Raw genomic sequence first — 14,616 nt, 5'->3', positions numbered from 1 at the left:
TTCACAGACTGGCAGAGGCTTCTCCAAGGTTGCAGGCAGGAATCTCTCTCAGCCCTATCTTGGAGGAGCCAGGGAGGGAACTTGAAACCTTCTACTATTCCCAGAGCGGCTTCATCCCCTGAGGGGAATATCTTAAAGTGCTCACACATCAAGTCTCCCATTCAGATGCAACAAATAGGTTTGGTGTGCAGTTCATACAATCTGGGTTTTGACACTGTCTTGCATATGGGAATGTTTGCACAGCCACAATCTGAATTTGATCTTATCTTGACATTTCAGGTTTAAAGCGTTGTATGTTCATGAGGAAAGAGTAGCTGTTTTTTCTGGGGTTTTTTGCGCAGGCTTGCTTTTGAAGTCAGCCTTAAAAAAAAAATTAGCGCTGTTCTTGTGCAAAACAACCAGCTGCTGCAATTGGCTCAATAAATAAATAAATAAATAAATCCCCCAGTGCAACAGTATCAGCAGTACCTCCTTGGGTTGCAATCAGCCAACTTTTTTTTTTTAAAAGCCCGGTGCTTCCGTGCAAATTCACCCGAGGGGAGGGGGTAGGGAAAGCCCTCACTTTACCCGCCCCCTCCTCTTCTCTCTCTCTCTCTCACACAGGGAAGCGCTCTGTGTGCAGATCTAGGGGCGGGGAGGGGGTTCCCTACCTCTCCTCCTCCTTTCTGCTCTCTCCCCTCTAAGCCTCAGTTGTGTAAATCCAATGCAGCTAACTCTGACTGGTTTCAAACCATTAGGGCTAACTGTCGGATTCCACATCACTTCCTCCCGTGCAGTCTGGAAAGCACCCTGGTGGAGGCTGATGAGGCAGTTTGCTAAGTAAAACCTCTGGCAGCTCCATATGCATGCGTTTGGAGGTGGGCGGGGAGGGCGGAATTCCTGCCCTTACTGTTAGGTGCCAGAAGATGGCGGTAGAGGCAGGGGTCATCACTTCCTGGATAACTGGTGCGGGGACAGGCTGCTGACGTCAGTAGTGGTGACAATCCTCTCAGAAACTGTGTGCCTGTAGGGCGCTATCAGCAGCTCTGCCTTCTAGTGCCCCACAGAAAAATCAGGAATTTTCATTTCATTCTATAGCTATGCAACTGCACTGTGCATGCCACCTCACCAGGGGCCACTGAACCCTGCCCCACACCTGACCCCCACATTGACTTCCCATTCTCGGTCCATCATCTCTCCCTACTGTGTCCAGTTGCTCTGGAAATTAAAGCCCTGGACGTATTCCCATGTGTTTTATGTTTATGTATTTATTGTCCTGCTTTTCTACTTAAAAGCCTTCACAGCAGGCCCATTCACACGTTATGTTTAACACTCGTACAACGAGTGTACACTGAACACAGGTACAGTCATTCACATGTTAGGCTGAACACAGGTACAGAAGTACCCTTCCTGTCTGTACCATGCATTGGAATGCCTCCAGGCTCACTTTCAAAATGAACACAGGTACAGTCATTCACACAAGCATGTGTACGAGAGTATAGATATCTGTATGCATGTAAAGCATAATGTTTGAATTGGGCTACTGACTCACAAATTAAACACAAGTCCTGTTTAGAGATTACAGTGTCTACAGGAGCGCATCTAGGTCATTTTAGCAGCTGGACCGCCCCTGTTGGGAGGCCCCCCCCACAAGCCCACCCCCCAAACCTACTTTTGGGGGGCTCCTGCACCCACACTGTGTGCACCCTGCCACACTGAACATTCATTAAAAAAAAAATATTTTCCAGCTGCTACGCAGCTGAGGGGTGGCTGCCGGGAGCTGCCAGTGGTCCTTCTCCCATTGGTGTTGGCAGTGGCACCTATTTGGCCCCGTGTCTTTAATGAAATGCCAGGCGTGCCTGCACAGCTGTGAGAGCTCATCACAAGCCCAGAACTGCGCAGATGTGCCTTGCAGTTGGTTAGAGAGGTGGGGCCGAACGGCAGCCCAGCGTCGCTCTCTGGTCGCGGCTACTGGTGGGGTGTGGGGGGAGAAGGGCTGGAGGATTGCTGCGGGTGGCGCAGCCTGCTGCAGCAATGTTGGGAGGGAGGGAGGGAGGGAGGGTGTGTTTGGAGGCCCTGCAGGTGGCGAGGACCGGGCCAGATCCCCGTGGCCTGGTCCTAAGAGCGCCCCTGAGTGTATAATCAGCTATCTACACTCAGACATGTGTTGGTGTGAATGACTGTACCTTTGTTCATTTAAAATGTTAACCTGGGTACAGGTCCCCTCTAATGAAGGGGACTACTGTACATTTGTTGAACATAACACATGAATAAGTGTACATAGATCCAGATCTGTCCACAGATTATACGCACGTTAACCATAACATGTGAATAGGGGATTTGTGTCTATTAAAACACCTTAACTGTGTACATCTAAGCAAAAGTGCTTAATGTGTGAATGGGCTCTTCATGCTTCAAGGTATTCCTCATTTCTTTATGCGCCAGCTTCTAATGAGACAGGTAAGCAGCTTGTTAGCTTGTCAGGCAACATGCCAATTTCATTTTAGCTTTCTTAATTTCACACCATTTGGCAATTTCACTGCAGCTGTCTCTGTTCTTGACAACTTGATTCCTGCTGAAAGGAGGCCAATGTTGGCACCAGGGTGAAGCTGCGAGCCTGACCACCAAATACATAGGAACCTAAAAAGTGGCCTCATCCTGAGTCAGACCCTTGGTCTATCTAGCTCAGCACTGTCTACTACACTGACTGGCTCTCTCAACTTCCTGAACGGAATCTTCTCAAACTTTCCTGGAGATGCTGCCAGGGATTGAGCCTGGGGCCTTCTGCATGCAAAGAAAGCAGATGCTCCACAACTGAGTTATGGCCCCACCTGCAAACCCTTCTTCAGATCCTGCAAATGGACTGCTGCTACTCCCCTTCTCCAAAGATGCTACTTACAAAACCTCAGGACCATTTCGTAGGAAGCACTTGATAGCATCTACTACTACTACTACTACTACTACTACTACTACTACTACTACTACTGCCACAAATATTGATATGCCACTTTTCAACAAAAGTTCATAGAAAAGGAAGGAAGGAAGGAAGGAAGGAAGGAAGGAAGGAAGGAAGGAAGGAAGGTGCTTCCCTGTCCCCAAAGGGCTCATGATCTAAAAGGAAACATGAGGTAGATACTAGCAACTGCCACTGTAGGGATGCAGTGCTGGGATTTGATTGGGATAGTTGCTCTCCCCCTGCTAAATATAAGAGAATCGCCATTTTAAAAGGTGCCTCTGCTCAGTTAGAAGGGGTTAGTATCTGGCAACCACTCATTGACCAGCAGTCTGAATAAAAAGGGCAGCCTTCAATCTTCTCTGAAAGACTGAAGATTGAAGAGTGAGAGGGCCATGAAGATCTCATCCAAGAGTGAGTTCCACAGCCTTGGGGCATTCATTGAAAAGGCTCTGTCCCTCACGCTTGACAAACAAGTTGTCAGCACATGGAGACCTAGCCAGGGGATCAGATTGTTTAGTGAGATAGAGCTGGGTGTCACCCACATATTGGTGGCACCACAGCTCAGATTTCCAGATGATCTCTCTCCCAGTGGTTTCATGTGGCTGTTAAATAACAAGGGGGGGCAAGATCAATCCCTGTGGGACCCCATAGACCAATAAACATGGGGCCGAGCAGTAGTCCCCCAATAGCATCTTCTGGACCCGAGCCTTCAAGTAGGATGGGAACCAGTCAAAGAGCGACACCCTCAGTTCTTGCTCAGAGAAGAGGACTAGAAGGTACCACAGTCAGTAGAAACCTGCTGAGAGGTCCAGCAGAACCAACAGGGACATACTCCCCCTGTCTAGTTACCAGTGTAGATCATCCACCTGGGCAACCAAAGCAGTTTCAGTTCCATAACTAGGTTGAAAACTAAATTATTGTTGTTGTGATGATGATGATGATGATGATGATGATGATGATGATGATGATTGATGGTGGTGCTGGTAGTGGTGTGCACCAGTGATGTAAATCAGCACTTACCTCCGGTGCCTTGCATACTTTCCACGGATGTGTCCTGATCCATTACATCCTGGGGTGGGGCAGCTTAGGAGGGTGACAACCAAGAAACAAAAACAGGCATAGCTTCAAGGAGAAATTTTCTTTTTAAAATCAAAGTATATAAACTATGAGAGCTTTTTTAAAACAACAAGAGTAACCACCACCCAAGCAATCCCTGTGTGCATCTGAAACCAAAAGAGCTACCTCAACACCCCATGGAAGAAAAGATAATTTCCTTTAAACAGTTCATCTCTTCCCTTTGAATTCCAACAGAGGAGGGCAACGCAGCAGCTCTGTGGTTTGCTAAAAATTAATGAAATGACTCACCCCATTTAATTAAATGAACGGTTCATTATAGTTTTATGAGTATGTTTAATTAAAGATTTGCATGTGTAAGAGCAAGCCTTTTAAAACCAGACAATTCCCGCATTCACCTCCTACTGATGGGGCTTTTATTTATTTATTACTGCTGCACATACTTGCAGGCAATTAAATGTGGGTTTTCTGGGTAACTCTCTAGCTTTCAGGCAGAGTTGGGTGTTAAAGACATTGGGTTTACATCTAACACTAGCTTCCAACTAATTTGGATAGATTCACATGACCATGGCGCTTGATCCTATTATCATTGGTTATTTGGAGCTTTCATCATCTGCTTGCACTTTTTCAAACCTTTCTCAGAACCATTAGAGCTAGAAACATTTCTAGATTGTGAACATAGGGAACAGAAGCATAGCATAGCATAGTCTTTATTTCGGTCTTTGACCAGCATAGGGACAGAAGCCAACTTGCAACCAACAAAGGGGCTCATTTGGCACCACCACTTGGATGGGGTTGAAATGTGTTCAGTGTCCCTAGAATCAAGCTTGCTCCTATCTGCATAGCCCTGCCCCTTCATCTGCATAACTCCGCCTTGAGTTCTGTTTCTGGGTCATGCTAGAGCATCATGGAATGTCAGGATGGTCTTTTATATTATCCTCTAGATGTGTCATGTGGGATCTTTGCATCCCATGTCATGGGTGAAAATGGGGAGGGGGAGGGCATGGTAGGAGGAGGTCTCTTGAGAGTAGACTTCCCCACCCTTGCAGAAACATAATGGGGTTCTGAATAAAACCTGGTGGGGGCAAAGGATGCTGTATCCTCTTGTGTGGTTGAAAGGGATTGACTGGCCAAAGCAAGCAGGGGTGGGGTGAAAACAGTGCTCCGAGGATGCATGCCTTGTGGTATACTTTCTCCAAAAAAATCCCCTTCCCAAAGAATTGCCTCTTCACCAGGGCTGCAGAAGGGAGGAGGAAGGCATGAGGACTGGGTTCAAAGGATGGGATTCCTTTAGACTTGGTTTGGTTTCTAGACAGGTCTTGGAAACCAGTTCCAGACTAGGTCCAGTTTCCAGTCAAGTCCAGTTCCCCCATGAATTTTCACAGGGCCCAACTCATACACAGATTGCTCTGAGCCCTGGGATGATGGGGCTCTTGTCAACGGAATGGGACCCCCCTAAAGGCTCAGCTTGTGAGCAAAGGTTGCTACCAAAAACCTTGCCACATGGAAATGATGCACTGCCATGATTCAGCCTCTGAGATCATCCCATGAGCAAACCCGTCCCCGTTAATATGTACACAACTGGAAGAGCTCATTCCTCTGCACTCTCCTTTCCTCCCATTGCTGATGATCTTAAAGTCTATTTAATTTTAATTGCCTTCCATCAAGGCTGGATAATGCAGCATAACGAGCACCCCAGACACACGCAAAGGGGCTGCCCCGAGAGCAGCAGCAGGTCTTGTAGTTCATGTCAGCAACAGCTTGCCAGAATTAAAAGCTTCTTTTGGTGGTGACAAGGGCCACCCTGGCAAAGAAGCAAGAGACAATTGTGAACTTCTTTATGTCCTTTAATGCTGAATTCATTTAAGTAAACTGTGGCCTGCAAAGAAAGAAAGAAAGAAAGAAAGACGGACCTAAAAGGTTTTCATTCATGAAGGGGTAGAGTATCCTTTTGGAAAGTGGTTCTGTCCCAGTCTTTCAGACCTTTGTATAACTCATCTTGGCTACCATTCTGCCAGTGGTGGCACCAGGAAAATGAAAGGGGGGGCACAGAAGGGGCAAAGTGCACATATGAGTGGGTGAGCTGTGTCCCAAATATTTAAGATTTCTGAAAAAGAAATGGGTGGGGTTGGGGGGTGGGGGGCAAGCCACTTGTCTGGCAGGTGCTTGCCCACCCATTATGCCCCCCTCTGGAGCCACCCTTACATTCTGCAACTTCATCCTGTTGCAGACAGGCCTATCAATGGTTACTAGTCATGGAGGACTAGGTCTAGTCTTGGAGGGCTAGCATGGAGGACAGGTCTATCAACGGCTACTAGTCTGGTGGCTATAGGCCACTTTCAGCCTCAGAGTCCAGAGGCCTCTGAATACCAGTTGCAGGGGAGCAACAGCAAGAGAGAGGGTCTGCCCTCACCTCTTGCTGGTGGGTTTCCCAAAGGCATCTGGTGGGCCACTGTGGGAAACAGGATGCTGCACTTGATACTAGGCCTTGGGCCTGATCCAGCAGGGCTGTTCTTCTGTTCAGACATCTTCTCTGCTATGGTTTCCAGGTTTCCGTGGTGGACCTGAAGTTTCAAAGGTTTGGGGAGGCCTTTGCACAGCTGAAAATTTTGGATTCCAACAAGACACAGCCTAACCTGGCAGCAGCACAGGTCGGATCCCATCACTGTGGAACTCCAACATTCTGTGGAAACCCCTACCCTTCCCTCCTCTACCTGTGAGCAGGTGGCAGCAGAGGACAGGTTGCCTTGTTCCCTCTTCACTCCTGCGGGAGTACGCAACCAGCTGGCTGCCTTTCCAGCTAAGGCTTGATTGTAAAACTAACTTTCCTCCATTTAGCTCTCCTTCTAGGTGACTGGGAGGCTTGGCTAATCCCAGAAGCAGCTGGGCCCTCAGACACAATAGGATGGCTTTCCTTCCAGGACCCTGAGTGGCCATGAGTAGAATCCATGCAGCCCTGTCCCACCTCTGCCCCTGCCTAGTAAGAGATGAGGTGGAGCGGGGTGGGGAGAGGAGGAGAAGGAGGAGGAGCAGCAGGAGGCGGAGCAGGAGGAAGAGGAGAGGGCATCTGACAGACATGTCTGACGGAGTTCCCAGCTGTCACTGCAGAACTCCTTCTAACAATGCCTGAAGATTGCATAACTTCCTTCTCAGTTTTTAGCCTCCTTCTCAGGGTCTCCAGGGGAAGGAGTTAAATCTTAGGGTGAGGAGCTAGAAGTGAGGGGGCGAATTACCTTGCATGGGGCCCATTCCTACCCTTCTCTCCCCATTATAGTTTCAAACTATCTCATTCTCCAGACTTCCAGGCTATTCCCAACCCCCCGGGGAGTGCCGAACTAGATGGCGGGAGATCTGTGGCTGGCACTTCTCTGGGTTTTTTAAAAAATGGGAAATGTAGCCATGCTCCATCCCTCAGAATTTGGATTGGGACCATAGTGGTGCAGGAAGAGAGATTTATCACTGTCCCCCGTGCTCATTTCCCCCATGCACATTAACCTTGCCAGCTGCAGTGTGCTCCTGGCTGGCTGGTGCCCCCAACCCTGGGCCCCAGTGCAGGCCTAATAAATCTATTTTGAAAACACATGAGCAAGAGGGCAATAGTTCTGCACTGGGGTACGGGTCGGGGTGGGGAGGGTGGAGATTCAGCAATAACTTGGCAATAACCCCTGCTAACTTGGCAAAGAGGCACCTTTTAATGTAGTGATTCTCTTCATTTAGCAGGGGGAGAGTAACTGGCCCTATCCATCACCAGCACAGCATCCCTCCAGTGACTGTTGCTGGTGTCTATCTTGTGTTCTTTTAGATTGTGAGCCCTTTAGGGACAGGGATCCATCTTATTTATTTATTATTTCTCTGTGTAAACCTCCCTGAGCCATTTTTGGAAGGGCGGTATAGAAATCGAATTAATAATAATAATAATAATAATAATAAATAATAAGAGAGGTTTGGGTCAGAGTCAAAGCGGGCCCTTTTCACTAGTCAGGGCTGCTACATTTCCAGATAGCACTACAGAGAAATGGACAGAAAAATGGCGATTTTCTCATAACCAATGTAACCTTCTCTAACCTTGCCACTAAGCGGAATATACGAAGTTATTTTTGTCCAGCAGATTTTCTCTATTTATAATGAGCGCCTTCCTTAAATAAATAATAACCTCCTCACATTACCTCTTACCCCTTTTCAGAACCCTGCCCTGCTCACAACCGTGGTATCTTAAGAGGATAAGAACCTCCCAACCTCACTCCACCCCAAGATCACTGAAGCATGAAGGTAAAAGTGATGATGGCTGGTTGGCATCCTGACTAACCAGGTGTCCATGCTTCTAGAGGTTGCAGCATCACGATGGTCACGAAGCCCTCAAGAACGTATCAATGCATGTTGAATAGGCTATTGGAGGGAGAGGAGAGCTGCAAAAATCACTCCCCCCTCCCCTTCCATGCCCAGTCTGCTCTGCAAAGAAGCCTTCAGCACAGGGACGCTGAAGGCTTCTTCTGGACCCACAGTCCTCTGCTGCTCCTTCCATCACCAGAGGATAGCAGAGCATGTTGGCCAATGAAATGCCATGCCTGCCTCCCTGTTTTAACCATGTGTGAATTTTTCATGGCTCCATTTTCAACATGTGGATGAGGTAGAGAAAATGGGTGTGTCCCCATTCAGATCAGCACTAGTTCTCCCTGTCTAAAGTAGACTGCTATGGACAGCACTCAGTTTTGGTGAGTGTTTGAACTTAAGTGGCGCAGCAGGGAAATGTTTATTATTTATTTTGTATTTATTTATTTGATTTGTATACTGCCCTTCCAAAATGGCTCAGGGCGGTTTGACTAACAAGCAGAAAGTTGTCAGTTCAAATCCCCGCTGGTACTATCTCGGGCAGCATAGATCTAGGAAGATGCTGAAAGGCATCCTCTCATAATGTGCGGGAGGAGGCAATGGTAAACCCCTCCTGTATTCTACCAAAGACAACCAGAGGGCTCTGTGGGTGCCAGGAGTCGAAATCGACTTGACGGCACACTTTACCTTACCTTGAACTTAAAATGGAAAGAAGAGCCTGAGCAGAGCCATTTTGGCCCAAGAAAAACCATTTTGTGCAGTCCTGCTGTGAGACTCTGTTTTTGCTAAGAACAGCAGATAAAAAGCTCTAGAGAAGAGGCGCCTCTGTTCTGCACCTTGGCGGCTTTCACTAGACAAAGGCAGTAACAGGCCTGCACAAGCAGCAACATGAGGTCCTGAGAGTCCTGCCGTAGAATGCCCTGCACCACTTCAGAAAGCAAGTTGGGGCTCACATCCGTGAATGTTTCCTTATGTTAACCCCCTCCCTGCAGTTAGAAAATGAGCACCTAGACTAAGCTAGAACAATTCATCTTGATGAGCTAGTTTGTGTATTTGCAAGAAGTTTGCATGGTGAAGCACGTAAAAATAGTATCCCCCATGCAGTGGAACAGTCCACTTTACCATCTCAGGATTGTTCCCCACCTTATGCTGCAGATATAAGCCCTCTTCAGACGTCCGGTGCTCACGCTTACAGCACCAAAAGCAGAAAGAGGAAGTCCCGCCCCAGCGCTGTCACTCACCCCCTCTAGCAGGTCGCTTACAGTTATGGCTCTGTTTGCCTGAAGGGGGAAGGGCCATAACTGTGATGGCCGGTCCTTACATGAGTGGCAGTCTTGGGTGATCCAGGTTGCTGCTCATGGAAGCACCAGCCATCATGGTTACGGCACTTCTCCCATCAGACAAACGGAGCTGTCATCGCGAGCGAGTGGATGGAGGGGTTGTGTGGCAGCACCAGGGCGGGATTTCCTCCCTGCTTTTGGTGCTGTAATCATGAGCACCAAACATCTGAGGAGGGCTGTAGGTCAAGCCACAACCATAGCCCTATCCAGATATTATGTTATATGTGTCCACAGGTGTACATGTTGTTGTGTAAATGACTGTACATGTGTTCATTTTTAAAGTGACGCGGGATACAGTCCTCTCAATTGCAGGCACAGATAGGAAGTTGATTGCGGTAGCTGTACTTGCATGGAACGCAAGGTGTGACTAGGGCTTGTGTCTCCACACTCTCCACGTTCCATATAGGCATGGCCATCACTCCACGGATGTCCCGACTCAGAGGCTCCCCTACCTCTTGCTCCAGTCTTAATTTTTCTTGCTATGGCCCTCCTTTCCTCTTCCACCCAGACGCAGCCCAGGCCTCAATTAGTCGATTAATCGTCCAGTTAATCAGGCAATTAGAGGACAGCTGCAGTGATGGCTGTGTGCAGCTCTCTGAGCTGCCCCTGAAATATGTCACCGGCTTCAATTACCACCTCCGCTCATGTGTTCAGCAATAAAAATGTAGACAAGCAGTGTGCCTGCCGCTCTCTAAACCGGCCTCTCCAGAGAATCAGCAGGCTGGAGGAGCAGAGACACGCTAGGAAGCCGGGTCACATAAGGTCCAATTACTCTTGGATGCAGGGGGCTTTCCTAATCAAAGGGGAGAGGAAAGCCGGCCTGTATCATTTGCAGCACGCTACCGAGTTCTTCCAACTTGAACCTTCGCACTTGGTGTGTTTTCTATAGTGCTCAGTGGTTTCATGAGCCTATAATTTATATGCTCTTGAGTTCAAAGCTGTGTTAAGTCCTTCAAGGGTTTCTGCGATCTCTCGCATGGCGCTTCCTCCATTGTGGCGGGGAAGCAAGTTAAGGAGCAGCAAACGCCCACAGTCATTAGGTTATCCAAGGCTGAGATACTGAGATGAATGGATGGTTGACCCACTTGCAAGGGAAGGTGGCAGCTGTGGCTCAGGGCAACAGTGCCCAGTGGCCTTCATCTGCCATGACCTGGTCTGGGGGACATTATTCCTCTTCTTCATCCTAAATCCCTTGTTAACTGAGCAAAGAGGCACCTTTTTGCAGTGGTGATTCTCTTGTATTTAGCAGAGACAACTTATCCATCCTCAGTACAGTGTCCCTTCAGTGGCTGTTGCTGGTGTCTCTCTTCTGTTTCTTTTCTTAGATTGTGAGCCCTTTGGGGACAGGCAGCCATTTTATTTGTTTGTTTGTTTGTTTGTTTGTTTGTTTGTAAGCCACTTTGGGAACTTTGGTTGAAAAGCAGTATATAAATATGTGTTGTATTTGTACAAATGCAGCTCTGTGCATTGCCAGCTCCAAAGAGAAGGACAGACCAAAGCCCTGGAATGGATCAGGCATCACTAAGGTAGTTTCCTTTATCCCTTAGTCTTAACTGCTAGTTGTACTCACAGCTGATTCTGCCTCCCCCACCACACACACTTTCAGTGGAAATCTGTGCATTGCAATCTGTTTCATCTATTCCAATCCAATCTATGCAAAAAGATTTAGAATCGTGAAATATAATTTTATATTTAGAAGGGACTTTGGCGGTCTTCTAGTCCACCCCCCAGCTCAGTGCAGGAATCTGCTGCAGCATCCCTGACAGATTGGCCATGTAGCCTCTGTTTGGAGACATCCAGAGCAGGAAAGCCCACCACGGCATGAGGCAGACTGTTCCACTGTCTAACAGCTCCTACCAGGTAGGAAGTTCTTCCTAATGTTTAGCCTGAATCTCCTTCCTTCTAATTTCAATCCGTTGGTTCTAATCTTGCCCTCAGAAGAACAGAGAACAAGTCCACTCACTCTTTTATATGATGGTCCTTCAGATGTCTATTCCACTACAGAGCTAAAAGTTGGAGGCTTCGTTTTCTTCACTCCCAGTGCAGATTTATGCATGAATGGAACTGACTTATCCTGAGTCCATTACTGGTCCATCCAGCTCAGTTCTGCTTGGGTACTCAGGAGGAGGAGCAATGCTTGGAAGTGTATCTTGGGTCAGGGTACCACTGATGCTCCAGAAAGAGGTGGAGGAGCAAGACTGCCTAGAAAACCTTCCACTGCTTGGCTGTTGTTGGTGCAACACCTGCCCAGCTCCTCCTCATCTTAAGTACTCCTTGGATGGACAGCTCCCTTCCGCTTTAGCAAGCTTGCCTTGGACCTGCCCCTTGCCTTGCTGGCTGGCTTCCTGGTCTCTAAGGTAAGTCTGGGAAACAAAGCCACACAACCGTGGTGGTGGGACATGGACAAAGGTCTAGCAAGTCTGCAGATGCCAAGATGCGAATTCTGCATCATTTATGCCTACTGCAGAATCTGTCTCTTTGGTTCAGAACATTTTCCCCAGCACGGATGAAAAGGATGTTCGTTCTAAGCCATCCCTCTTTGTCTTCCAATTAATTTTGATAATGGTGCAGTAAAAATGTGGGCATGAGCCAGTTCAAGCTCACTTAAGTTCCATCGATTTCAATGTGAATTAAGAATTAAGCATGTACCTGCATCTCTAGTCTCCAGTTGAAATCAAGGAGACTGAAAAGTGATGAACATCCTTTGCATAATTTTACAAATATTTCAAAACCTGTATTTCTTTGGTCTTGATTTTTTTGAGGGTCCAGGTGGGGGTGGAGCAGTGGAAGTATACAGTCTGCTTGGCTCCATCCATCTTGATAATCTGATTGGTAGATGTCCAATTTTAAAAAGGACCAAGAATCAGGCTAAAAGGCAAACTCATTTTTATCCCTGAATAAATAAAGGATGTGTTTACAAATATATATTCAGCACACAAAGCCACTCCTCCCCCCGGCTCCCAATGTGATGCTAGTGGGTTGTGTATGTACTGAGTTGTATCCAGCTGCTGAAGAGAAGTAATGTGCTGTGCTGTGTCAGCAACATAGCACAGACTGAGATACAGACTATGTCACTGGGTGGAGAGACATAAGCTAGCCCTCTCTGTGCTGGCCTTTCCCTTTCACTGTGGCACCCAGCCTTCTGCTGATCTGTCAGTGGGAAATCTGGCCACCACTGGAGCCAAGAGGGGATTTTTGATCTCCACTATAGATGGCCTTTAGTGGGGGTTGGGTTTGTTTGCTTACTTCACACTGATGTGTTTCCCAGTTCTGAATATTTTAACTGTGGGTGCATTAACTAGAGTTAATCTAACTAGAGTGCATCAATTAACTAACTAATTAATTAACTAATTAATTAACTAGAGTGCATTAACTAGAGTTTCCTGGCCTTATGTTTCCAGGAGTCATCCCATGAAATGGAGGGCCAGGAAATTTAGGACCAACGAAAGGAAGTACCTGTTCACACAATACATAATTAACCTATGGAATTCTCTGCCACAGGATGTGGCAATGGCCACTAGCTTGGATGGCTTTTAAAGGGGCTTAGACAAAGTCATGGAGGACAGGTCTATCAATGGCTACTAGTCTGGAGGCTATAGGTCACCTTCAGCCTCAGAGGCAAGATGCCTCTAAATACCAGTTGCAGGGGAGCAACAGCAGGATAGAGGACATTCCTTCACCTCTTGCCTGTGAGCTTCTTAGAGGCATCTGGTGGGCCACTGCGGGAAACAGGATGCTGGACTAGATAGAACTTACTTGAGCCTGATCCAGCAGGGCTCTTCTTATGTTCTTATGTTGAACACAGGTACAGCAGTAAACCTCCTATCTGTGCCATGCATTTGAGGGGCTTTTAAAATGAATGCAGGTCATTCACACCAACACAGGTATGAGTGTACGGACCTCTGTATACCTGTACAACATAATGTTTCAATACAGCTTGTCTCCTCTTGTCTCCTCTCTGTGCAATGACCGAAACACTGAGCAATGAATGGCAGATGTCAAGGGGTAATTTTAGATTAGACACTGTAGGGTTTTGTATCCACTCCTATCACCTCAGACACTATAATTCTTAATGGAAACAGTTCACAGACTCAGCCGAGAGTAACTGAGTGAAGTGCATGCAGGTATATGAAGCAGTCCTGAGGAGCTAAGAAGAAATTTCCCTTACCTCACCTCCTGGCCAATGAGTTCCGTAGGTACTGAGGCAGACGACGAAGGAGAAGGAAAAAAGGGGGAAGCAACAAAACGGAAACAGAAACAAGAGAAGGTAGTGAGTAAAACAAGATGTCTCCTTTCTAGCCAGTTCTAAAGGTGAATCTACACACTGTGCATTTCACACAGAACTGCCACTGAAAACAGCATCCCTGTGTTGATATTTCCCTTGCAACACACTGATCTTGGGCAATGATATAATTGTGCTTCACATAAATGACTTCTGAGGATGGGGGCAGGAAGAAGCAATGATGTCATGGCCTCGAGTAAATGATCCTACATGTTGTAAGGAGAAGGAAAGCTTACCGCAGGTATTGGTGGCAGCCTCGTGTTACACATAAAGTAGAGTTACACTCTCAGTATCTAGCCTGGCCTTCAAGGAGCACTGCAGGAGCAGCTCCTTTGCTGTTCCTGAGAATTTTGCTGGCAGCGTGTTTCAAGATCAAAAGACAAGTAATGGGCTAGAACAGCACAGAGTGATTCTGACAAGAACACATATGACATATTATGAGATTTCAAAGTATGCTGAGCAACTTTGCCTTTTCTAGGCTTTCAGACTGAGCCGGGTTCTTTAATAAGACCAAGAGTATACTTCTTTCTGGACAAAAAAGAAGTATACTTTCTTGAGCAGGACAATCTGAAATCCCTCAGCACGATCTAGCCAATGTGGAACACCTTTTAAAAGTTCCATTACTTTTGACCAAATTTGAAACAAATTTTGTTTCT

General features: G+C 47.1%; 1 protein-coding gene across 11 annotated transcripts in view; it reads right to left on the bottom strand.

Annotated features, from left to right (window-relative positions):
• MYT1 (myelin transcription factor 1) overlaps window positions 1-14,616 on the bottom strand; it is a 232,449-nt gene that overhangs the window by 91,907 nt on the left and 125,926 nt on the right. For all 11 annotated transcript variants that reach the window (XM_053249644.1, XM_053249643.1, XM_053249646.1 and 8 more), the window contains exons 4-5: window positions 13,847-13,877; window positions 3,956-4,018 (exon numbers count right to left, since the gene is read on the bottom strand). In XM_053249644.1, coding sequence (XP_053105619.1) covers window positions 3,956-4,018; window positions 13,847-13,877 — 94 coding nt within the window. The remainder of the gene's footprint in view (window positions 1-3,955; window positions 4,019-13,846; window positions 13,878-14,616) is intronic.

The sequence above is a fragment of the Hemicordylus capensis genome, chromosome 4 (genome assembly GCF_027244095.1).
Source record: "Hemicordylus capensis ecotype Gifberg chromosome 4, rHemCap1.1.pri, whole genome shotgun sequence".
Classification (NCBI taxonomy): Eukaryota; Metazoa; Chordata; class Lepidosauria; order Squamata; family Cordylidae; genus Hemicordylus; species Hemicordylus capensis.
Note: the sequence above shows the minus strand (reverse complement) of the source record. Positions and strands in the feature narration are given on the sequence as shown.